This window comes from Propithecus coquereli, unplaced genomic scaffold, assembly GCF_000956105.1.
Source record: "Propithecus coquereli isolate 6110/MARCELLA unplaced genomic scaffold, Pcoq_1.0 Scaffold5, whole genome shotgun sequence".
Lineage (NCBI taxonomy): Eukaryota > Metazoa > Chordata > Mammalia > Primates > Indriidae > Propithecus > Propithecus coquereli.
The window spans coordinates 3881644-3908333 of NW_012150840.1; the positions used below are offsets into that span (position 1 = coordinate 3881644).

At 35.8% G+C, this 26690-nt stretch overlaps 1 protein-coding gene across 2 annotated transcripts in view; it reads right to left on the reverse strand.

Annotated features, from left to right (window-relative positions):
- The window catches only part of KCNH5 (potassium channel, voltage gated eag related subfamily H, member 5), a 314011-nt gene that overhangs the window by 93778 nt on the left and 193543 nt on the right, over positions 1-26690 (reverse strand). For both annotated transcript variants that reach the window (XM_012656129.1, XM_012656130.1), the window contains exon 8: positions 6771-6970. In XM_012656129.1, the coding sequence (XP_012511583.1) occupies positions 6771-6970 (200 nt within the window). The remainder of the gene's footprint in view (positions 1-6770; positions 6971-26690) is intronic.

Sequence of the window (26690 nt, forward strand, 5' to 3'; positions counted from 1 at the left end):
TGAGGTTTGAGATAAAATTTATCTTCTCAGATAAGGTATGTAGGTCAGCTAGAAAAGAAAAATGTCAATAATAACTCTGAATGCTTACTTTATAATATTTCAGTAGGTAGCAACTGTGAAACGCATGAGGATATGATAATAGTTATCTTACCATTTTTAGGTACAGATAGAAAAATCACAGTTTTTCAGATATTTGGGGTATAATACTTTCACATAACGGGCTGAAAAATAGTTTCTTATAATGATATCCCAGTCGTAGTGTCTCTTGTCAACTGGCAGGTAACTTACAGACGACAGGAAAAACATTCCAGATGTCCCAGGCTGGCCTGGCTTAGCCCCATCAGACATTCTTAGTTCTCACAAATTTGTTAAGCTAGTGTGTGTGACATTACTCTTCTTAATCACCTTGGAAAAGCCGGTTAGTTTCATTTGTAAAAGTACTTAATTTTACTAATAAAAAGTAGTTGGGAAGTAATTGTTCAATTATTACAGAATTTTATTCTGTAATTCTCTTTATACAGAATCCCTTAAATACATATGTCTGAATTGTAAATGAGGTCCGATATATTATAGTTCTCCAAATCATTCAGACACAATTATGCAATCTTAGCGTCAGGACCTGCAAGTTCATTTAGTACTATGCTCTACCTGTGTGTCTGAATCTTTTACTGGCAGGGACTGAATTTCCTGCTGAAACAGATCACTCTGTTTTAAAAGGCATCAAATACTCCAAGTTGCCTGTCATACCACTCCCTAAGTCTTCTCTTAGCCAAACTAAATATTCATATTTCCTTTAACTATCCATCATATACCAAGATTTCTAGAACTTTATACCATCATACTTATCTTCTGGTAACTATGCTGCCATTTGATGACATTTCTTTTAAAATATCTAGCACAAGCTGAACACATTATTTTATCTATGATCTGATTAATATGGACTGTAGTGGGATAACAATTACCCCTTTTGATTGAAACACAAAATACTTTCGACACATCTTAAGACCAATCCGGCTTTATTTTATTATACTCACATGGATACATTTGCATGGCATATTTAACACTGCACATTTGTTCGTGGAGCTCTTCTTGGAAGACTAGAACCTTCACTCTTAGTTTCAATTATAGTCATAAGAACCTCTTGAAGTATTGTGCTATTTTTTTTTTTTTTTTGGAGACAGTCTCACTCTGTTGCCCAGGCTAGAGTGCAGTGGCATCAGCCTAGCTCATAGCAACCTCAAATTCCTGGGCTCGAGCAATCCTCCTGCCTCAGCCTCCTGAGTAGCTAGGACTACAGGCATGAGCCACCATGCCCGGCTAATTTTTTCTATATATTTTTAGTTGTCCAGCCAATTTCTTTCTATTTTTTTAGTAGAAACAGGGTCTCGCTCTTGCTCAGGCTGGTCTCGAACTCTTGACCTCTAGCGATCCTCCCGCCTCCAGCAATCCTTAGTATTGTGTTATTGAACCAAGAAAATGATGCCATGTATGAAAAAATCATCCCTGTTATTCATAAATAGGGATTTAAAGAAATATTTAAACCTGCTTTCCCGAATTTATATATATGTATATAAACATATATATATGTAAAATTGACAAAAGGAAGTTACTTTAACTTGTAGAAAAAAATATATTGCCTACTGTATTTGAAAGTGGAGTGTTTCTATGACAGATTTGGTTAAAAAAAATCCAAGATTTTAAAACATCCAAAATCTCAATTTGTTTAAATAATTTGTTTTCCATAATTCTGCCAAGAAAATTCATATAATAGCATCTTCCTACTGATATTTTATTATAAAAAATCCGAAACAAAAAATGAAGACCAAAGAGATTTTCCTACTTGTTTTTTCAAGCTACATGTCAGGGAAAAAAGTAAGAGAGTGGAAAATAAAAAAGATAAGGGTTTAGGCTTCTTTCTATAAAATAAGCTGGGAAAAAATTCAGTATGATGGGAAATATGTGGTCTATACAATGTTTTACAAGTTGTACATATTTTCACATGGTCCCAAAAGCTGAAAATAAAGTCCCCAGCCATTTACTTCGTTTGAATTATTTCCCAGTAAAGTCATTTCAAACTGCAGGATAGATTTTTCTGAGCTCTAACCATCTTCCTTTCTATTTTTTTCCCATAATCTCCTCTCCCCCTCTTAAATCCTCACTCTTTCCACCCATTTCTCTTTCTTTTATGTGCACAAAATGTTAGCAAGTAGCAAAGCCCAGAGGACGGATTCAGTTATTAAATTTAAAAAGAATCTAAAGCAACTGTAGTAACGAGTAGTCAACAAAATATTTTCAACTAAATAGAATTAATCTAGGCACTGTTCTATATTTTAAAAATTGCTCAAAGCGAACTTTCAAGATAGAAATGCTGCAATCTCCATATCAGTGCAAATTATAATGCCACAATTGTATTAGAGAAAGCATTATTCACATAAGGTAAGTTAAGACTTACTAAATCACAGTGATTAATTTGCTTGTGGATTAAAGCAGAATTAAAAAATCTATAAAACAAAATATGTGGCAACGATAGAAGGAAATCTCAGTCATTGGGGCTAAGGTTTTTCTCTAATTAGCTGCAATGCATCATTAAATTCCATGGCACTAGCAACTGAAATAATATATAGCTGTTTTACAACCACCGAGAGAAGAGAAGCATTAAAACAGAGGCATTTGCCTTCATACACTGTATTCTTTTTTCTTCAGTAAATGCTCATAATTTAAATTTTATAGCAATCACGGTTAATAAAATATTTGAAAAAAGTCAATAAAATATGAAATATGAAAGATATAGTAAGACAAAATATTCACCTTACTGAGGAATAGGAAGTCTAATATAGAGGTCTCTAATATTAAATACTAGATGATTGTTAAAATTCAGATACTACTTACTAAAGTTAGGTCCAAAAGTACATCCATAATTCTAAGATTGTAAGTACAACTGCAGAATTTATATGATTATTATCATTAACCTTTCATGTTATTTTCTTCACATTTCTATTTTAACAGGTTCAATAAACATCTCATTTGTTGCTATAATGAGAATAGATTATAAAGGTGAAAGCACAAGCCAGTCAGTTGGTTACTAGAATAACCCAGTTAAGAAATGGTGACTTGGACCAGGTTAAAGCACTGGAAGTGGTGAGACTGGAGGTAGAGCCAAAGGATTTGGTGGAGGCTTAAATGTGGGAACTTTTTTTCCTAAGCAATTGAAGGGTAGAGTGTCTATTAATTGCATCAGGGAATAATGTCTGTAGACAGGTTTTTAGGAAATGATTAGGAGTTTGGTTTTGCACAAATTCATTGGATATGAGTAGGCAGTTGCATAGGGGAGTTTATAGCTCAGGGAACTGGTCCAAGATGAGTGTGCACATTTGGGTGGTGTTAGCATAAATTTTTAAAGGCATGAGATTGAATGATATCACTGAAGGAGAGAATACAGACAGAAAAGGGAAGAGGTACAAGGACTGAGCTCTAGGATACTCCCAAATTTAGGATATTATCTTGTTCAAACTGCACTCAAGAAATGTTCTACCAATTTGTACACCTTTCAGAATTATACAATAGTGACAGTCACTACAGCCTTTGCTGAGATTGGGCATTATTTTTGTCCAGTTGGCAATTTAAAAATGGTTTCTTGCTGTTTCCGGTTTTACTGTTTCAAGTGAAAATAAGCTTTTTTGTATGTTTATTGGTAATTTGCATTTTGTCTTCTTTAAATTACCTATGTCCTCAGCTCATTTTTATCCCTAAGTATTCTAATTCTTCTCTCTGATTTATAAAATCCCTTTACATATTAAGGTAATTAATTTTTCATTTGTGATGTTTGTTGCAAAAGCTTTGTCTCATTTTCATTTTCATAGTTTTTTGGTGTGAGAAGTTTTACATTTTTTTAGTTGAATCTATTAACCAGTTACCTCATTATGTATTCTATTACTTTAATATATGTACAAAGATAAGTTAAATATATTCACATATTTTCTTCCAGTAGTTTATGGTTTCTTATATTTTGCATTTAACTCTCAGTTCTTCTGCCATTTATGTTAGGCTATGCGGAAAGACTTTTATAAATATTTTCTTATTTTTAGTTCATTTTATAATGATATTAAATATATATTAATTCTACCTTTGCAATTCATCCTTTAACTTATATGCAGTTACTATCTACAGTGAAGACTAGTTCGAAGATACCTGTTCCCTCTCTGCTTTAGTTGCTAATTCTTTTGTTTATACCTCAACTCTTTATTATATTTTAAAATTATATATTATATATACTATTTATTTGTTAAACAACTGAACGCCTGACAGGCATGTGAATCTTCTGCTTTGGTTGGTGGGTTTCTCTACTAAACCAGAGAACTGAATGTCAATTTTTGTTTTCTTCTTATTCAGTATAGCATATGGTGTGTAGCCTAAGAAGCATTTTTAAATTCAGCCTCACTGATGATGCAATTACTGGGAATCCCTATACCCCTTTTCCAGGCCCAGAATTTGGCATATATCTTCTCTTTCTTCTCTTTACTTACAATGCTGTCACCTAGTTCTTATGCACCTGGGTGGAGCATTTCTTAGTGCACTAGGAAAAATCAATATAGGCATGAAATATGTTTTTTACATGTACAACAAAACTTTTATATTTGTTACAGTTATTTAAATCTTTTTCACCTATTAGTCAAAAACAACTCTAAAATTTCCCCACTCAGTTAAGAGGCACATCCACAATTTTTTCCTATCCAAAATCTAGTCCATTTTAATATTTTTAAATTTCTCTTTAAAAAATCTTTTCATTTGAATTAAATTTTCACTTCACCTTTAGTATTAGCCTCCCCATATTCTTTTCTATTACTCCATTTTCTCCAGCTACTCTACTAATCAGAAATACATTTCTGCAAACACAAACAATGAACAAGCAAACCAAGGGAAAAACAAACAAACAAAAAGGACAGTAGAAAGTAGGGACCCATAAACTGTTCCCTGCACATGGCATGTGCACTTCCAGACACACTCCATGCCAGTGTGTTAGACCCCACTCTATCATGAGTCGGGCAGTTGAGCGTGTCCTCAAGGGGAGACTTGAAGAGAATCTAGTCCACTCCATTCCTGAGCCAGCCCAGTAACCAGGAATTTAGAGAACAGGTACTCAAAAATCTACCACATACTAGATTTGTGGCATATGCCCTGGGTCAGGCTCTTTTCTAATATGTAAAAGACGATGATTTCATCATTTCACTGATGTTTTCTGTTAGGTACCATGCGACTCCATTTTCTGGAAAGAAAACCTTCTTACTAAGATAGTGATTGACAAGGCAGGTGGTTGCCTCTTTAATCCCAATTTCATTTAATGTGGACTTCAAAAGACACCCTACATTTGATGACTTAAACTCTGTTACTCTCACCTTCACCCTGAGGATGATTCTGTTTCTGCTTTGGACACTCTCCCTATTAACCATATTGCTTCAGGTGTATATTAGTCAAATTTCCTAGAAATGCAGTTTGCTTTTTTTCATTCTGTGGTCACACAGCACTTTATATGGCCATTTAACTGGAAAATTTATACTGAGTCTTGTAAAATATTGAAAGAGGAGCAAATCTCACCCCATTTCATGATTTTTCCACATAGCTACCTCCAAGTATCTCACCTGCACTCCTTCTGAAGGCTTCTCTCCCTCAACTCTTACATTCCTCCTCCATTTCCTATGCCTTCCCTCAACCATCTGCTCCTAACCACACCCGCTCTGGCTTAAAACAAATTACTCTTTGTTTCATGAAATTCCCCCAACTAAACATCTACTTTGCGAATTTGCTTTTTCCTTTTGACACTGAAAGATGCTTGTTGAGCAGGTCTTAAGAAAAAACAAAAGTCAACCTCATAAGGTTAAAAGAACAAAAAAATTTGTAGGAAATAACAGGAAAGGTATTGTGTCATCTGATTATCATATGTCAAAAATCAGTACCTAAAAAGAATAGTCTCTGCTGATGCTTATAAAGTAAAACAGCTCAAGATTAGTTTTCTCTGTAACTGTGCGCAAGCTCTATTTGTCATATCCTATATTTGATGGCAATTGCCTGGGTGTAGCAAGTGAGAGTTGTTTTGTTTTTTTTTTTAATGTGCTTGTGTTTATTGGAAGGAAGGCTTTGGGTCCTTCTTTGCCCCAAATATGAAATAGCTGTAAAAAAATGAAAAGCAGTTCCATGAAAAGGCAAGGAAGAAATTAGAGATGTTGGATGATTAGAGAGGGAGGTATCCATTTTATAGATTTGTGTAAGGCAAAGTGGAAAACCAAGAATTATCAGTTGCTCTATAAAACATGTGAGAAAGGAGAGAAATTTAAGTAGAGCATAGCATAAAAGATACATGCATTTTTTGTTTATGGCAAGGAAGTTTCCTTCTAAGTTTTAAATTGGCAAAAAAAATCAAAAGAGAAATCAAGAATAAAATCTAGCAGGAGAAATGGCAGCGCTCAGGATGAGGAATACAGAAAATTACTGTGAGAGGTAATGAGAGTGTTTTAGGGAAATGGAGTAATTAGTTGTTTTCAGAAACTAAATTTTCTAAATTGAATGTGATGACTAGTGCTAATTGATGATTAATGGTTGAGTGCTCTGCACCTTCTAAGCACTCAATAAATATGATTGATTGGTATGTCACTTGTGAAATGCAGAGTAACAGTTATGAAGCAATTATACAAGCAATAAGTGGGAAAGCTACCTGCATCTCAAGATCCTATTGAAACAGAACAGAAATAAATAATAATAATAATAATAACCCATACCTTTTCTGTGTCAATGCCTTTTGACATGGACCATGTGGAGACAATGTAATCCATGACTCGTTCACTAAGGCCTTTGGGGACCTGATAGAGTTTCAGAAAGTCCCGTACATTATTCAGCATCTCATGGTAGCGGTTGGTGTTGGCATACATTTGCTGGAAAATTGTGGTAACATTTCCAAAAATAGTTGCATAAAGAAGAGCTGAAAGAGAAGAAATTATGAAGTGAAACAAATATCCCAAGTAAAAAAGAATAATATGAATATTGGCTAGATCTATGAACAATTTTACACTTATTGGGGATAGTGTGTGTTAAACCCTGAGAAGAGTGCCTGGCACCTGATTTTCACTCAGGAAATGTTACCTTTGGTCTGATAAACATGATTTCACCATGCTAGTCAACATGACAAAACATAAGAAATGGTTAAAATATTTCATAAAGAATCAGATGATCCAAAGTTATAATTTTGCCTAAGAAATCCTAGCCTTATGATTAAAGTTATCCTCCAGCCTAGTCCTCCTGAATGAAGCCTAATCAATTTAAATTTTTCGGGGATTGATGATCCAGTTTCGAAATGTATGCCCGTTGTCATTGCTTACTCCTTCCAGCTTTTGGAATACTTCCCTGGTTATAAATATTTTTGACAGAACATGAGAAATATAGGGAATGGAGACAAATTAAAATGCTCCATGTTTAGAAGTTTCTGGAGACAAACAGAGTTAGAATTAATAGCTAAAATAAAACTTTGGCAGTGCCTGGAAATTCCAGTTATTAAATTCATATCAATATTCCAGTGATTATAAGTTTTTTGATCCCATTACTTTAATTAAGTGTAAAGTCAACTCACTGACCATTGTTCCTCTACGGGGGACTATGGGATGGGGTCTTTTAATGCCCCTGATCTTCTGTCCCCACCTCAACCCATAATTCACCTACTAATACCTGACCTGATCTTGCAAAAGCTTTTAAAAGTAGTTGAGTTCAACCCAAACTGAACACAGGTCTTCCAGTCTCCAATATTATACCACCCCCAAACCATCCCTCTCTTCTGGTTTCACTCTCTTGTTGACAGGAAGCTCTTTTGAAAGGGGACAGTACTTTATTCACCTTGATATTCAGTAAACACAATGTTTAATAACCACAGGCATTCCACAAACATTTCACAAAGAAGTGGAATACCAGGCAATGATCATTTCCATCCTACATCCTCCAAGCATTTGAAAAATGACTCTTCTAAACAAAGTATGGATTGTTTGATTTTGCAGTTTCATCAACCAAATCCCATTTGATGGAAGTTGTATAAAATCAAGCTAGTGAAGCAACTTAAGATCTTTAATATACTGTTTTTAGAAAATCATTTGTCTGTTAAAGAACAGCTGATCTCCTCTGAGTATAACAAATTATAATTTTGCAACAGAAAACTATTATTTTATAAGCATTTAGTCAGTTTTTCCGTTGTTATTTAGCGAGTTTGATGTCAATGCAGGACAATCTTTAAGACAGACGATATTTGTTAAAACTGAGTAGGAGGAATATAGTGTTGACATTTCTCAACTGAGTTTTTAAATCTTTGAATATTCATATTTAAAAACAAAAACAAAAAATATAACTAATCACAGACTTAACATCTCTATTCCACTATTGTTGCTATTAAGAAAGACAAACATAGAAATAATGTGAACAAATTAACAGTAGAAGAATCATCTAACAATTATGGAATTTTACATTTTCAGAAAAGAGAAATAGGGGAATTTATATTTTTAAAATAATGAGCATTTTAGGCATTAATGAAATAATGCTGAAATCATGCTTTTTAGTAGTGCCCAGAAATTGTAAATGGTCAATAAATATCACAGAACTACCTATTATTTTGACATGTTTAACTTGTTTGGCTCCCTAAGATGTTTGCAATATGCTACATTTGCCAAATGTCTTATTATTCTCTTTTAGTTTAACAAATTACTACATACTTCATCTTTTGGGGGATATTAAATATGCACACAAAATGCATTCTGCCCATATAAAAAGTTCAAGCCAAAATATGAAGAAAACTGCCAATGCATTAAAAGTTTGCAGCACTAATAAATGAAGGAAAATCAACATCCCATTAAATTTGGCATATTACAAGCATATCCACTTCTGCCTCCCATTTTCATGTGCATGTAGTGTCCCTACATTGGGTAAGACTAGAGAAAATAATTTAATGTAAGAGATTCAATTGTATTGATACATATTTTTATCTTATCATTTTTAATTTTGAAATAATTTTAGACTCAAAGAAGTTTCAAAAATAGCGCAGAAAGCTCCCATGGATCCACATGTGGCTTCTCTCAATGGTGACATCTTATACAATTACAGTAATATATTAAAACCACTAAATTGATAATGGCACAATACAATCAACCACACTAAAGACTTTCTTTCACCAGTTTTTTTTTACATGCACTTATTTAATGTATAATTTTATAAAATTTATCACATGTATAATGTATAGATTCATGTAATATATGTATATTTTTAAGTGAGAAACCACCACTTCCTTTAAAATATTTTCAACACAAGAAAGAAGCAGATTTCAAAGGAGATAGTGAGGGCAAGTACAGTACTGCACAGCAAGGAACAACAGTGTTGCCCACCAAAGTCTCTGTTCCCAAGATAAATGGGCACATCTTTAATGAGAGAGGCCTTGGAGCATGACACAAAATAATGAGGGAAACTGATATGTACAAATTACCTCTATGCTGCTAACTCCCAAAATAATACTTCCCCACTACATTACAGACACATACGTGTTCTTGGATGTCCAATAGTCATTTAGATCTAACATGTCCAAAAAATAACTCAATTTACAGGACGCTTTCTCCAACAGCCAAATGCACTTTTCATCTTAGTAAATGGCAAAGCCATAGCTAGTTTCTCAGACCAAACCTGCAAGTCATTCTTCAATCCACTCTTTGATGTATCTCCTACATCTGTTGGCTCTACCTTCAAAACGCAGCAATTCACTCACTTCTCACTGCTAGCATCCTTGCAGAGTCTTTAAGAGTGGTGCTTTCCCACTTACTGCCTGTGTATCTTCCAATCAGTCACTAACCTCTGTTGGCCTCTCTATCCACACTTGTAACTTTAAAATTACATTAGAATCTTTACAAAGGTGTTGTGTTAAATGAGATAATTCATATAAAACAGTATTCAAAAGAGTCCATAAACACATGCATATAAATATGATTTGGGACCTCTTCTACTCAAAACCTTTTCCATCAGCCTTAGACCTAAATTCAAACCTAGTCATGGTCCAAGGCCATATATAAACATGGCACTGCCTCTTTCACTGATCATAACTCCTACCAGTCTTCTTCCCTTCCTCTGCACCAGTACACCAGCCTTCTTCTTGCTACTCAAACATCTTAAACCAATTTACTCTTCAGGGTCCTCCACTAGCTGTTCCTTCTGCCTAGAGCACTCTTCTCCAAGATTACACTTGGTCTGTTTCCTCTGATCAAAACCCCACTCATCACTGAGGCCTTCTCTCACCCCACTGTCTAAACATCCCCTTCCTCCAATATCACTCTCTACTCCCTTACTATACCTTTGGATTCTTTATTTTATTTACCACTACTTTATATTACATATTTATTTATTTGATTTTTTATCCATCCTCCCTACTAGGAATGTGAATTCCCCAAGAGCAGGTGTGGGCTTTGTCCTTTTTGCTCAGTGCTATATTTTCCCCAACATAGATCAGTTTCTGGGACATAGTAGTTGTTCAAATATTTTTTTCCAGTAAAATCACACACCAAAAACTAAGAAACAACTTTTCAGAAACATTCTTTTTTTATGTCAAAATCTCACTACTAGTGATAAAAAAAAAAAAAACATAGAAGGAATACACATTATTAAAGCAGGTAGAAGAATGAAATATTTAGAAGCCAAGGTATTACATGTCCTAACTCCATTAAGATAATAAATAAACGGGGAAGACCAATTGTCATTCATCAAACATGAATGCCCATGGTCTGGCCAGTTTTTTAGAGACCCATTAAATTCTTTTACCTTTCGAATGGAGACACCTTATAGTCAATCCACACACTTTACTAGTAATAACTAGGCTGATTTGTGACAACTTCATAGGCCTCCTGTCAAATTTTATATGCTCTCCTGAAGACTTTCAGACTTAAGATAACTGCTAATTTTGTAAGCTTATCATATTTAAAGTCTTAGTAAATTTGACATATACACTAGGACATGTCTTATCTTAAAAGACTTACATTTTTCTTATTCACCAAAAAGATGGCTGTGAATTCTCTGAGACCCCTTTGAGAAGAAATGTCTATGTTCCTTTCCCTTGAATCTAGGCATATTCAATGACCATTTGACCAATAGACTATGGTAACCATGGTCATGTGCCAACATACAGGCCCAGACCTCAAGAAGCTAGAGACTTCCAATTCCTCACTAGTGGAACACCTTGCTCTTGGAATCCAGTTTCCATGCTGTGAGGAAGGCCAAGCATTTTTCCAGAGAGGCCCACGTGGAGGGGAATAAAGGCCCCTGGTCAGTGGACTCGGCTGAACTCCCAGCTAAGCATTGGCCTTTGCTGAGCAATTGAAAATATTGATATGAGTATACATTTCTGGTTAACCCTGAAGACTACATTCAACTATCACCTTCATTTCTATTTATGTTCATAATATTCAATAATGATATTTAAGATATAAAGAAAATGTTCCATCAATCTGATTGTATGTGCAGCACGTAGCTTGACAACATCAGCTTGCCAGCCACGTGGCTGAGCCAATTAAAAAGCAGATTTTCCAGGACCATTGAAGCCATCCCAGCTGATACCACCCGAACCAGAAATAGGTCATGCCATCCTAGCCCTGTGTAAATTGTATATTCACAAATAAAATAAATGGTGACTCTTTTTTAAGTCACTAAGTTTAATTAGTTATGCCATTATAATAATTTAAACCCTATATAAAACAGAGTGGTTCTCAGTTGGGTAGGGGAATAAGGGAAGGAGGGTAATAAGCCCCCTATGACACACATCACAGCCCAAGAGCATATTTTGGAAAACACTTTTAAATATTTGATATGGTTTTATATTTTAAAATTGAAAAATGCCTATTATTTTTATAATATAAACATCAATGTCATGAATGAATGTTTAATGTTTTCAAAAAGTGACATAGGTTAAAAGATGGAACAATGCTATTATAACTAATTGCAGCATCACTATTTATTCAAGCATTGTTGAACTTAGTAGATACTTATTGAAGACCCATTATATGCCAGCCATTATACTAGCCACTAGGAACACACTGATAAAAAGAGACATAACCCCCACCCTCAGTCAGTATTCACTACTTTCTATAGAATAGTATTAGTTCTGAATTCTCCCAAATTACATTCTTTGAAAAAAAGGCTAATCTTTTCCTTTTCATAGTTTACAAAAATCCACAAAGAAACTTATAGCCATTCCAAGCATATAAATGAAGTACAGTTTATTTCTCAGGGTTAAACAATTTGTAAAGGCAAACAAAAATCTATGTTCAGCCAATTAATTATAACTCATCCTTCGCTTTTATGAGTTACTCATGGTAACAGATAAAATAGCTATATTTGGGTCTCTGAAGAAATTCTGTACTCCTGTCAATTTATTCTGTTTACTCATTAGGTCAAGCTGCATCCATCCATCTCCTTATTAACAACCTTTCCTTATTAGATATTTGTGTCTGTTCATAATGATGTCCAACATTTACTTTTCCTAATTATCTTCCTTTTACTAATCTTAGCAAGTGATCATTGGCCTTAGACCAAGCAGTTTAAAATACTGATAGAGGAATAAATTTCTGGTAAAACTTAAGGCCACCTATGTGGCCCAACCATCATTTTCCTTTCCATTTATATTCACTGAAGTCTACCTTTAATAATGATATTTAAGGTGTGGAAGGAAAGTGTTCCATCAATCTGTGCTTTTCCGTGTAGTACACAGCTTGCTAAAACATTTGAAATGGCTCCGGTTGGCCTTTGAACAAAGGGCAGAAGGTGATCTTCAGAGACCTCCAGTTTCAAACATACTCTCCTTCCAGCTCTCTCATAATTGCTCCCAGCTTCCTGGATGCTCTTTTGCAATGGCCCATATACATATATTATAGGAACCCTCTAGGCATCCACTTGGGAGCCAAGCATTTTCTATCTCCCAGTCTTCACTTAATCTATGCCTCACCCCATCTAGTATCTGAACTATGCCAATTATTGCGTTAGAAACTAATCTCATTAATTGCTGTATGTTGTTTTAAATACTGAAAATGATTTAATATATTTTCTCTCTCCGGGATGTTGGACTTTTGAGAGGGAAATTACAGGTAGTACAACAAGTTGGCTGAATCATTATCTGAATTAACTGTCAACTAATGATGTAAATTAAGATACAGAAGGTATCACTTTTAGAACTTATCAAATTTTAGCATAATGTTGGACAGATTTCACCTAGCTTAGAGCTGATCCTATGATTACCATAACAACTGACTTTGCCAAAATAGTTTCAATAATTATATGGCAATGATTATTGATATTATTCCCTATATACCCTAACAAGTCACTTAATTTTAGGAAGTTAATCATGAGCCCACATTAAATCAATTACTAATGTAACATCGAAGATGAAAGAAAGGGAGGGAGGATGATGAACGGAAAGATGCGGAAAGGTAGTTTCAGAGAAACTCTAAGAAATTAAAATAAAAATGAATATTAAGAATCAAAATAGTTTGATTTCTACTTTATCCTTCTATGATAGTTGTTCTCTTTTATGCTATAAATTCATTTTCCTTATTCTCTCTAATCCAGCACACTTCATTTAGACTTCTAATAAAAATAGTACACTCACCTTGCTTATATAGCTATAATAATTTTTATAACTTTAGTGAAAATCTAGCTGGCCAATATGGAACAATGCCTCTGAAATAAGAACAACAATAATAATAGATGCTCAATGAATACTGACCTCATCACTTCAGACTCATTTATTACAGGTCAAACAATAGTTCCCAAATGTATCAACCGTCAGAAAACCAGAGACAGTCAGAGATTAAAATCGTATGCTATCTTTAGAAGCCCCCAGCTCCCTCTAGATGCCCATCTCTTCCCTACCTCTTTATGCTTACCGCCACCCTAACCCCCTTCTTGCAGGGCCCCACTGCTTACAACATCACACCCTCCTAGTTGTGCAGTTGCCCAGCTCATAATGACTAAGGCTAGCTTAGTCATCAAAAACAGTCTGGAGGGGAGCTGTCGTAGGCACTGAACCACAGTCTCAAGCAAGGACACTGCTATGTATGCCAACCTTGGAGCACTAGACACTCTTTTCTCTGTTTCTTGGGAATTTTAAATCCAGCTTGGAAAGGAACAGAGGGAGGAGAAAAGTGAGGGAGTTTTTAAGATGTGTATAGCCGGAAAACACTGATGGTGTCCAGTCACTTGGAGATGGCCAAAAAGAAAAAAACACACATTTTCGACATTATTTTTCAAAATTTTTAGTTCCAAAGAAAGACCAAACTTCAGCTGAATAGGAGTGACTAAAGGAAAATAAGATCAGTTTCTATCAAGTGATGTAAAACTGGGCAAGGTTCAGCATAAACACACAACTTTATGTTCTCAAGGAATAGAACACCAACTTGGAAAAGATAGCACGATTAACATTTTTTTGTAACTGAAGAGATTTTGTTTGCTTTTATGGCCTATCTCTAAAAATTGCTTTATATAGATTCAAGGAACAACTGAAAGTATAACATATTTCACAAGTTATGTAGCTGATGACATGTGCTTTTGGCACTTTTATTTTGTTTCTAATATTTTTTTCCTCTGTTAAGCTGGGAGAAGGCATATTTCCTTCTGTATCATCTCCATTCATACACACACACACACACACACACACACACACAAACACATGATACAGTTATGATCTTATCTGATGATTGATAATAATGGCATGAGTTATACCTTTCAGGATATATATAAATTCTTATCTGTATCTTTCATTAAAAAATTAAAACATAAAGAAACTTCAATGGTGAAAGTTCAGACATTGTTTTGATACAGAGATTTTCCTAAGTCTTCAAATTATGAAATACAAAGATTATTTCCTTTACCTAATTATAAGTTTAGCTTTATCAGTTACAGGAGAAAAAAAAAAAGAATGAAAAAAATACAGTGAGTGAGACTAGAATGGTTTTACTATAGTGAAAAAATAGAACTTCTTTTGTTTATGGCTGTTTCCTATATATTTTGTACTAGATATACATTTGAATGACCCAGAAATCTTTTCTTTTCAGTAATGATACCTACAAGCCATTTCTCTAATCTTTAACAGCAGAATATTAAAGAAACTATAAATACAGACTATAATTAAATCACTTTTTCTATTTATCTATAAATTTAGTGTTATCATTATGTTTACTTCAATATGGAAGTATTAATACTTGAAATAATATTGAAAGACCTTCATGCCAAAACACAGTACTATTGATGCAAGAGCCAAAGACTGAGGTGGCACCACCAACAACCTAAATAAACTGCTGAGGGTCCTCAGAGTGGTCCCTGTGGAATAGCTAAGAGCTTCTTATAATTTCTGAAAAATAATGTCATAACATATCTTCTTGCTGACCCTCAAAACAATTCATTTTTGCTTGCAAATATTTGTTCATGCAGTTCTATTGTGGTGGATTTCAAAAGATGACCACAAATTTTTCCTATCTTGGTAGGCACATTCCTCTGCAGTAAGACTTTACTGCTTCTCCTACCAAAAGATGGAATCTATTTCCTTGAATCTGGGCTAGCTTTGTGAATTCCTTTGGTCAAAAGGATGTGGCAGAGTTGATATTAAGCAACTTCCGGAGTTAGTCCTTAAGAGGATTTGTAGGTTTTGCCTTTACTTTCTTGGGATGCTGCCTGGAAATCACCATCCCTTGAAGAAGCCTGAATTGTACTGAGGGACAGACAGCAAGAGAGCAAGAATAGAGATGTGTTTATTCTAATGGTCCCAGCCAAAGTTAGTTCCCAAATAATGTGTCAGCTCAATGTAGCTGTCTGAAGGAACCCAAGCAAGATGAGCAGAAGAACCAATTGCTCAGTCAACCCACATGTTCGTGAGGAATAATGAGTCATTGTGGGTTTAGGTTACTATGGTTTGGAGTCATTTCTTATGCGGCAATAGATAGCTGATTTATCTCTCCCCCATGAAAGCCCTCCCTTTTGCTCCATGCTTCCTAAATCTTGGCCACTCTTCAGGCCTATTATTTTCTTCATAAAATCTCTTCTGATTATCTCAGGTCAAAGAATTTCTCCTTATATCCTAGAGAACATAGCATCGCTCCTTAAAATAGCAATTATACGCCTTGCTGTGTTATTTTTAATGTGTATTAACATATATTGCTATAATATAATGAAGTTCTTGAAAGCAAGTACCTTTTAAAGTTCTTTACATCTCTCTACTGATAGCATAGTTCTGTACACAAAGCTTCTGAGCACAAAAAACAAAAGTCGAATTAAACTTAAAATATTCTTTTTGCGTAGCAAAGTAAATTACCAGTGCACAAGAACCATCTCAGTCCAATATGACTGAGAATACTATTAAAGTATTCTGACTTGCTAGTCTGAAGAGATGGAAGGCAAAAAAAAAAAAAAAAACCTAAAAGGGATAAAAATCACAAATGCTATAGCTAAGGTGAAAATTATCTGCTACACTATTCTAAGAATTAGAACCCAGGGACATCAATTATTGAAACTTAGTAGTTTATGAAAAATAAATATCATATTTTAACATTGTAGATAAAGACTCCATCAGAAATTAATCGCGAAGAGATACCTATACCAAGTACAGATTAAAAGTTTAAATGGGTATATTATTTGGCCCAATTATTCCATTTTTTGGAAGTTATACTTGTCATTATGAAAAGAGTGCATAAAAATGTTCACTGAAATATTGTTTATAATATGAGAGAACAAAAAGTAAAACATTCCAAAATAAAGACTGGGTGATACAAGCACTGGCACATTAATACAATTATAAACTAGGTAGCCATTAAGAGCTCTGGGCAATAAGCAGGTTCCTTAATTTCTTATATATTTCTTATATAATATCTCAATGTGGGGAGAATGATTTATGGACATACATTGAAACATGACTAGAAGGACGTTTACAAAACATTAACAGTTAACCTTTGGGCAATAGGATTTGTAGTGGTTTTTGTTTTATTTTGTTTTAAAGAAGCAAAAGTTTTAAAAAGCTTAAAGACTTTTCTGTATTATTTGATTATTTTGCAATAAGCATGCATAATTTTCATGAAAACAGTAAATTATTTGTATTTTTTAGAAAAGTAGAAACTACAAATCTCCTTCAAGAGCAATTAGGTCAATTCTCAGGTGACATATTCATGGAAGGTCGTTAAGAAACACAAGATACTGAAGGTGAGAGCAAACCTTTTCACTTAGTGGTTATTATGAGCTTTATATACATAATGTCTTCAAAGCCATACAATCACTCTAAGTTACTATTTTATCTTCATTGTAAATATAAGAAAACAAAATAAGGAAATTAATCTGACCAAAGTCAGACCAGAGCTTCAATGTCAACGACTATACAACCTAACACCCAAATCAGCTTTAAGGTTGATACTGCAACTAACAATTATTCTGTTCCACAAAGACTTCTTGTAGACAATGTTAGTTGCTTACTATTTATTGATCTGATCAAAAGTTCTTAAGTGTGAATGGCAGATACCAAAGAATTAATTACTCCCAGGGTCCAGTAGGCCAAGTAGAAACAGTATGCACCCCTGAAACAATATGCACCAAGAGACGATCTGGGCCCATTGCTAAGATAGGATATGCTTAACTGGATACAGATAAGGAACCGTTACATTTGCTGTGGTTGCTACAGGACCAAAAGTAGCAGTAGAAAAGAAATTTCACTAATATCTCTATAATATAAAAGGGAAATTTTAGTTTACTTTGCTTATGCTGAGAAAGACAGCTTATTCATTATGATACACATTAAACAAAGGCATTAATCTTTACTTTGAAAGAATTAAAAATTCAAAAGAAATTGGATATATACTTAGTAATAGAATAGAATTTCTAATTAGTAAATCTTAGGGGGTGAAATACCCAGCAAACATGAGTAATGCAAATCTAACATCTATAGTCTTCCCATCACCAACTTCAAATCACATATGATTACGTCTTTGCTGCAACCATTAAACTTCCCTCTCAGTCTAGTTGAGATATTCTGCCAACACTTTCTGAAGCCTGCTTCCAGGGTCAGGCCACTGAACCCAGGAACAAGTGAACATGTCTTTAACCAGCAATCTCTGAATCCTTTCTTTAAAGTACTGGACAGAGTAATTGTCTAGGTCGAGAGATACAGTGGATTATCACCATTTTCCTGCTTTCCTTCTAATCCGGAAACTACTAAAAATTGAGTTTCCAAACCAGATAAACAGCATTTTGGGTGGGTGGGATACAGATTTGCCTTTGGGAGTTGGAAAGAGAGGTGAGCTTTAATAAATTTCTTCCCATGAACATTTCTTCAATGTACACCCTTTACATGGTGGAGACACAAAGTCACAGCTTTTCACAGGTGAAAGTCCCAACAGTCTTACCAGGCAGGAATTTTGGTCAATAGCACCATTATTCTCCTCGGGTCCTTTGTTTGCTCCTCTCTCTGTATGATGCCCTTTATAAATCAACTACTTAGAGTTTTTCATTCTTCCTTCATAATATCACTTACACTCATGGACTCATGGACTCCTTTGTATTAACATCCCAGAATCTAGTCTTACCATCCCATGGTTTACCATAACAGCTTCCTAACTGTTCTCTTTATCTCCGATTTTTTGTTAGAATACAGCCTACACACAGCCAATGGGAAAAATTTCCTAAAATATTGATTTCTGTCATTTGATTTTCCTCCTTAAGAAAAGATTAGTGTATCTTATAGCCTGGAAAGTAAAGATACTCTGAGAGAACCTATAGGATCTATACATACAATAGGAAAAAGTTTCTATCAGCCAGATTCAGTATTTTGTATTTTTTCTAAAAATTAATTTATCACTTCCCTACATAGACTCCCAACTCCTGGAAAAAAGAAACTACACCCCTAACTTCTTTTCCAACCAAGTGAGAGTTTTAACCAGTGAACAAATAAATAAGGTTTAGTTAGCCCAGCTATAAATAAAGGGATGTAAGACTTTTTCTAATCATGTGAGTGTCACGGAGCATCAACACCACTGCACCTCTCCAGCTGTCTGGTATGGTGCATGAATTATCTTACTACCCATTAAAATCTCATGTACAGCATAGCAAACAATTCATCAAAGGAAAGCCAATGTAATCTTGAATAAATTTATTCTATAAGCTCTTTAAGGCAGGGCCAGTATCATCTATTTCCCTCATAATCCGTAAAAATAACTGGTGTTCTTCAACAAAGTGGTTATAAACAAAAGTTGTCAATTAATATGAAAAAAATGCATTGGGGAAATTATAAAACTAGTTTATGTGAGCACAAAAGACATAAAATTGTATGTATTTTGTCAAAAGTTTTAAGAATGGTATTTTATGCATTTTATAAATATAATTCGGCCTTTTATGCATCAGCCAATAGTCAGGGCATTCATCAAACGCTGAGCGCACCTTGAGTGCTTGCCATGTGTAAATGCAGTGCTAGGCACCATGGAAGATACACAGATAAACGATTTTATATCCATATTTTTATTTTTAACTAACACTTGAAGCAATATCGTTGTAAAGTTTCATGATTATGAATTTTCTCATACTCTTTAAAATCCTGATCATTAAATAAAAATACATTTGTCAAAATGCTCTGAAAGGGTGAATAAGGTCAAAACTAAATGAGCTGACCTTACTTTCCTACTGAAACTGTTCTACATTAAAATATTGGTTAAGTCCCATCATTGCTAACTTGATGTTGCCCTTGACAGCCTTCATGACTCGTTTCCTTTAAAATATTGCTGTCTACTTCTAGGACACACTGCTCCTCGACTGACTCTCATCTCCTCCCTCATCTAAGGTGCTTTTACAATTATCTAAACTGACGCCTTTTTGAGCATAAAAGAAGGCACTCAGTAGTTATGCCAGGACAACAGGAATAAGGAGAGCTATCCTGGCTAAACCATGAATACCATGGGTCACTCTGCCCGTGTTCCAATTCCTCTTTCTACGGCTCTCTCTCCCATTACAAGAGACAAAGTCTACAGGCTTCTGCTCATCACTTGCATCTGAAAGCAGTCTCTGAGGAAATCTGTCCATTCACAGGAGTTCAACTAACATCTGAACTCAGACGGCTTCCCTGTTTACAAGTACGTCCATCTCATGTCATGAGTGCCTACACAATCATTTTACCTGGATGAACGTGTCTCTCAAACTGCCCGATGGGGTGCCTTGAAAGGAATTTCCTCCTAGCCTAGAATATCACTCTTCCCCAAATTGTTTTTTTACATTCATCTGCATGAGCATAAAGTATAACAACAGGGCTCTAGGATCTGAAACCACGCTGTTCTTTTTTTGCTAAGACTATATACAGACTAATTAAGCTCACTCTGAAGGTTAAGAATAGAGAGAGAATTTTTAAAAACATATGAGTGAGATGAGAAAATTATGTCCAGAGAAGGCAAGATGAGTTGGTCAAGGTGTAAGGAATTTGATTTGATGGAGCAATCCAAAATTTGAAAACTGTAGTTTATTGGAACACTGTAATTCTCTGTGATGGTAATGGATATTTCTCAAAAAAATAGTCTCTAGATCAAATAAAAAGTTTCATTAATGTTGTATATTAATCCTCCCTCTTGGAGAGTCCCAATTCACATTAGCATATCACAATGCATATTAGCATATCAAAAGCTCAGAGAAGCCCTGCAGTAAAGACACCATTTTTCATATTTGTTTGTTCTCGGAACCCCTTTTGTTCATTGAAAACCCAGGAACATTTTGCAGATCTCCATGGAAAACTGTTTTACAATCACTGCACTAAGCAGGATGGAGGAGGTGCAGGCTTTGGGGCACATGAGAGGCTGTTGCCACAATCCCAAGAAGCTAATGCAGGCCAGCAACTGAGGAGCCCATTTTAGCAAATCTAAGAATAGGTAGCTGCTACATCATCCAATGTCATAGACCGATGTAGAGAAGGAACTAGCCATGAAAGACCATGACTACCTACAGGAAAAGCAAAAGTAGGAGTGCTAGGTGGTAATTTGACTAAAAAATAATCTAGGCAGTGACAGAGAGCAAGGACAGTCTATGTGAGTCAGCAGGGCTTGCTGCTTTCTCTACAGAGCTTGTTGGGTTGAGACACAGACTCTCTGTATTCCCTGCCACTGTGCTTTGTGAGTCTTACAGTAGCATTCTTTGAGTCTGAAACCAGTGTTTAATGAATAATGGGTAAAATGCTATTTGAAAAAAAAGCTTCCTCTGACAGTTTTAGACAAGTTGGATTAGAGCAGGAAAGAGACTAAAGACAGGTAAACAAGCCACCAGATTGGTCACCATCTCTACGAAGAGAGAAATGAGGAGGATCTGGAATGGAGCAGGTGCTAGCAGATAAAGAGAGAAATAAACCAAAAGGCCTGAGGAAGAATCAGGAGGCCAGATGGCTGAATATAAGTCAGAGTCCTCAACACAGTTATACTCTTGCAGATCTAGAGGGCCTGGGAACCATGGTATCCTGGCAATCTGCATGTTCGGTCTGTACTGTATTCCTTTATGTTGACCTGTAACTTTCCACTTCTTTTTTTTAAATCACTTCAGTAGTTTTAACTTCTCTACGTAAAGTGCAAACTTTTTGTAAACAAGAAAACATGTATTCCATGAATTGTGTATTTCCTGGGACAACCTTGTACATTGCATGGAACAATAAATTAAGTAATATAAAGTCAACTATTGTTAAGCAAGCAGTCTGAGTTATTTTATAAATGACAGGACATTTCATTGACTTATTTTAAAGATAATATTCCATCCTGTGTTTAATTAAGACTGGATCTTTTAAAGACTAATCACTAAGAGACTATCATGTACATGACAATCACATCATCACCAAATTAGAGGAACAAATCTATGGATGATATATGAAGACAGGAAAAAATTCATCATCTAGTCACTTTAAAGGCAGAGCAGATTTCTCCCCTTACACTTCCTAGGAACTAAGGTTTGGAGAAACTTTGAGTATTCTAGCTACAGACATTTTCCACCTTCAACCTATTCATTACGAGCTGGTCAAAAAGCAAAGCTTATTAATTGCTTATGATGAATGGAGCCAATACAAACATGTTAAGTCAACAGAAATGGCATTTGTTTAATAGATTTCAAAGGTTGTAAGTCCTGATTTGATAAAACTGCCCCTACCTTTCTGATTTTCAAGACTGTACCCCATGAAACACTGCATGATACATTACTGAATTTCTTCTCTTACTGTCTACCACATTACTAGGTTTTATTCTCTTCTAATAACACTTGGTACCAAATATTCACCTTTTCGATATATCATTACTGTCAAGGTTTGACATGTATGGAATAAAGCCATATCAAGTTCATTCTACTGGGCACATCTCTGTGGCAGAAATGTCAGCTATAATAAGCATATGATGAAAAAGATCTTCAGGGTTCCTGTCAGGTAGTACATAACCTGACAGTAGGTTAAAACTGAACATTTACATGAAAAGGTTAGGTGACTGAGGCTGACAGCTGTCATTAACACAGTGAAGAAGAAATATGCCACCTAAATTTCCCAGCTTTCAGTCTGCAGGTGCTTCCATATTGCCATTTAATCCTTCTAACAAACATGGCATTGGGCATTCCTTCCCATTGACGGGTGAGAAATCTGTATTGCCACTGCCCTGGGTCAGGCACTCGCCATCTCTCAGCTGAATTACTGTAACAGCCCCCTATTTGATATCCTTGCCAGTGATCATGTCCCAACTGTAAGAACTGAGTAATACTTGACTTTTCTAAGGGAACAAAGAGGCCTGAAAACTTAAAAGTGGCTTAAGAGTAACCAGTTGTTACATATAGTTCACATAAACAGGGTGGATGCGGATCACACAGCCCTCCAGAGCCGTGATGATCCAAATGGGACCCAGCTTGCTTCCATTTGTGACTGTCATCTCCACATGAGCTCCCATGGTCATCACCAAAGAGGAGAAGACTAGAAGGTCATGCTGGCCACTTCCTCCCACCTCTCACTGGCAAAGACCAGCCACATGGCCCCAACCCAGCAGCATGGGAGGCTGGAAAGGGGAGAGGAGCACACAGATATTTGATAAGTGAAAATAGCCTCCACCATACCCACCTTCGGTACAGCCAGGCGGATTGGCTAAAATGCAAATCTGCTCATGCCCCTCCCCTGCTTAATCCCCAACGTGGCACCCTTGTACACACAGGCCTAATCTCCACCTTCATCTTCTGATACTGTACACCCCAAATTCAAACTCCAGAAACCCTGAACTACTGGCTTCTTACACACTCTGCCATTTTTTACATTTGCTAATATTTTCCCAAAAATCCCCAATTATGAGCACTTCCTACTACGTTCACAGCTACCCTCCTGCCCAATCCATGTTTCCCCTGTACTTCTGCAATAGACTTCGAACTGGCTCTTTATTTCCATCTTTGCCTCCAGCAGTATATTCTCATCACAGCAGCCAGTACATAACTTTAAAATAAAATCAGATCATGTCACTGAGCTGCTGAAAAGTTTCCAGAGGTTCCTATCACAATCAGAATCAAACCAAAGCCTGCACAATCCGGCCCCTGTCTTCATCTCTAAATTCATCTCCTGCCCCTCTCTTCTACCTTCCTGTGCACTGGCCTCATGGATGCCTGTGCCCACTTAGCACCCACCTGCCACAGGAGCTACTGGATATTCTGCTCCCAAAACCTAGAACATGCTTACATGGTTCCCTCCCTAACTTCATTCAGGCCTCTCAAATGTCACCCTCTAAAGCAGGAACCCCCTTAGTCCATACCCTTAACCTGCTTTATTAATACTTTTCTTCACAACCCTTTCTTCTTCCTGACACTGTATTGTGAATCTGCTTGTTGTCTGTATCACCTATCACCTTCTCCAGAATGTAAGCTCCCTGAGATCAAGCCATTACCTGTCCGATTCAGTATAATATTCCCAGAACTTAGCACAATCAATGTTGAGTGAATGGATCAATAATTGAGTGAGGGGGTGAATCCTGACCCTCTATGCATACAACACACTTTCTTCAATGCCACGCAGTGGCTGCTCTATCTTCCAGCTTTCCAGAGGATGTACTCAGCTTTCCACATTCTTCCCACCAAGACCTCCCCCAGGCCCAGTGGGATTCCTCCCCTGCCCCCTCAGCCTCTAGCACAGTGTCTGACCCATTGCAGATATTCAACAATTTCACTCAATGAACAGATGCTCAAAGGCAATAAGGCCAAATGGCAAATAGGTAACAAGACAGAGATGCAAACCCAACGTTTTCGGTTTCTAGGTTCATGGCTACTTCTACCTAATGCCACCGCTGCCACAAAATAGACCTTTTGTTGCTGAATTCAGAGTTTAGAGTATATTTCTTTTCTTTACAATACTTTCAACAAGCTTAGCATTTTGGTCAGATGAAGCAAATACTGAGTGACACATTTGCTTAGAGCAAGTTAGCTAAAAATTAGCCTTTGATTTCTTTGGCACACCTTCATGGAAACACTTCAGTAAATATTCTCATGTATTCCACAAAGAGAGGGTGATTTTTTTGACTCCTTAGAACAACTGCATGTAAAGAATTTCTTCAAAAAATACATTTTAACTGCAATTTAAATGTATGTGACTTCTTCATCTGAAGGGCCAATCCTTTCACATTTAAGAGTGTGCAGTAATGATCCATCTGATTGGAAGCTCATATGTCCAAAGTAGCCATGTTCTAATGGCACAGCATGGGGGCAAAGTCCTCTGACCAGTGGCAGGTCCTACATATAAAAATAAATATCAATGTTTTTTAATTTTTAAAAAAATTAAATTTTACTCATTCATAAATTTAGGGTTTTTTCTAGCCTCAGATATAAAACAAAAGCAGGGAGGTGAAGATATTTTACAAGATAATGCATGGAGACACTTAATTTAAGCACTTGGAAAATATAAAGCATGGTTTTAATACAAAGTGTTGTGGAAAATATTCCTACTATTCCCACAATTAAATAATAATAATACACATATAGTGATTATTATGTATCATACACCTTTATAAGCTCATTTAACCTTAAAACAACTCTCTGAGATAGATCTATTATCATTTCTCTTTTAGATATGATGAAACTAAAGGCAGAGAGGTTAGGTTGCTTGTCCAAGGTCAAACAGCTAGGGAAGTGGTGGAGTCAAGATTCAAACCCAGGTATTCTGACCCCAGAGCCCGTGTTCTCAACCACTGTCTACAACTGCCTCTCAGTTATCAGTTTTTTCTCAGTTATCAATTTTTTCCATCAGCCATAAGATCTTAATATAGGCTCTCTGTGTTTATATATCAGTGAAAACCATGCTCACTGCAATTAAACATTCATTTGTGAAAAAAACAAAAAGCCCAATATGTCAAGCTCTTCAGACTTTTTGATTGGCTTATTGGATATTATTCAGTATTGATCATCTTCTATGTACAAGACTCTGTGAGATTATGAGATAAAATGATGCACAGATCACCTCTATCCCCAGGGAAACTACAGTCGATTGCAGCCAGGTAAACCACTTCTGTTCAGTGTCACAAATGCTACATAGGGTGCTACAAGAAGAACTCACTGGAGGGGCACCCAACCATCCTCGGGGACGTGAGCAAAGCTTCCCAGAGGGGAAATTTCTACATATTTTCTAGAGTTGCTTGGTGTGGTTCTAATATAATGATAGATAAAATTTGTATCAAGCTCTGTCAACTGAATGACATGGCTCAATTCCTTCTCCATTAATAAGAGAGAAATCTCTCCCTGTAGAAAACAAGAAAAGTTCTCATTACAACTCCATTTATAAACAATAGAATTGGATTGGAAATTTTTGTTTTCGTTCTGACTCCACCACAAATTAGTTGTGTTAAGGATTCTGGGGAATGAGGAACTGAAATGAATAGAAATTCCCAGTTGTTAGGCAAGAAAAATTCACATCATGAGTTGCTGTGTGAAAAAAGGGGAACAAGGACATAAACAAAGGATGAGGAAGGATCTATATGCTTCCACGTGCACCAGTGCTGAGATGAGCTATGCGAGCAGTGTGGTAGGAAAGCATTGGCTTAGGGTGGTTCTGCCAGTACACATCAGAAGGAGAGTAATCAGAACCAGGAAGAACAGGTAACTTGCACGAAAACTCTCAAATCTGAAACTTAGTCATTGTTTGTGTTCAGCAGCCTCCCTAAGGTCAGTGACTCCAGTGCTTTGATCCCATTAAATTTCTTTTCTAAGAAATCATATGCTATGATCTATCTCTTCCTTCTCCCTCTTTCATAGTGAATTTCCTCCCTTTAATGAGAATTTTCCCATCAGCACGTAAGCATATTCAGTTCTCTGTCAGCCTATTGAAAAGAAAAAAAAAACTTCTTTCTTTTTCAATTTCATCTCCTATTCATTCATTTATTCAGCAAATATTCATTGGTTTTCTACTACGTGCCAGATACTGTACTTATCACAGATAATACAGAGATGAGATGAACAAAATGTTCTCAGTTTCTATCCATACTGTTGATTTTAATTACTTGATTGTGTTACAAAAAAATTAATAATTCTGTTATACCTAATTCAACTTTTTCCCTAAAAATGGCTCTGGCAAATGTAAGGAGCAAGAATGAAAGCATACTTTGAAATTTCTATGCCAAAGAATAAAAGAAACAAGGGAAAATACAATTTTCTTTAAA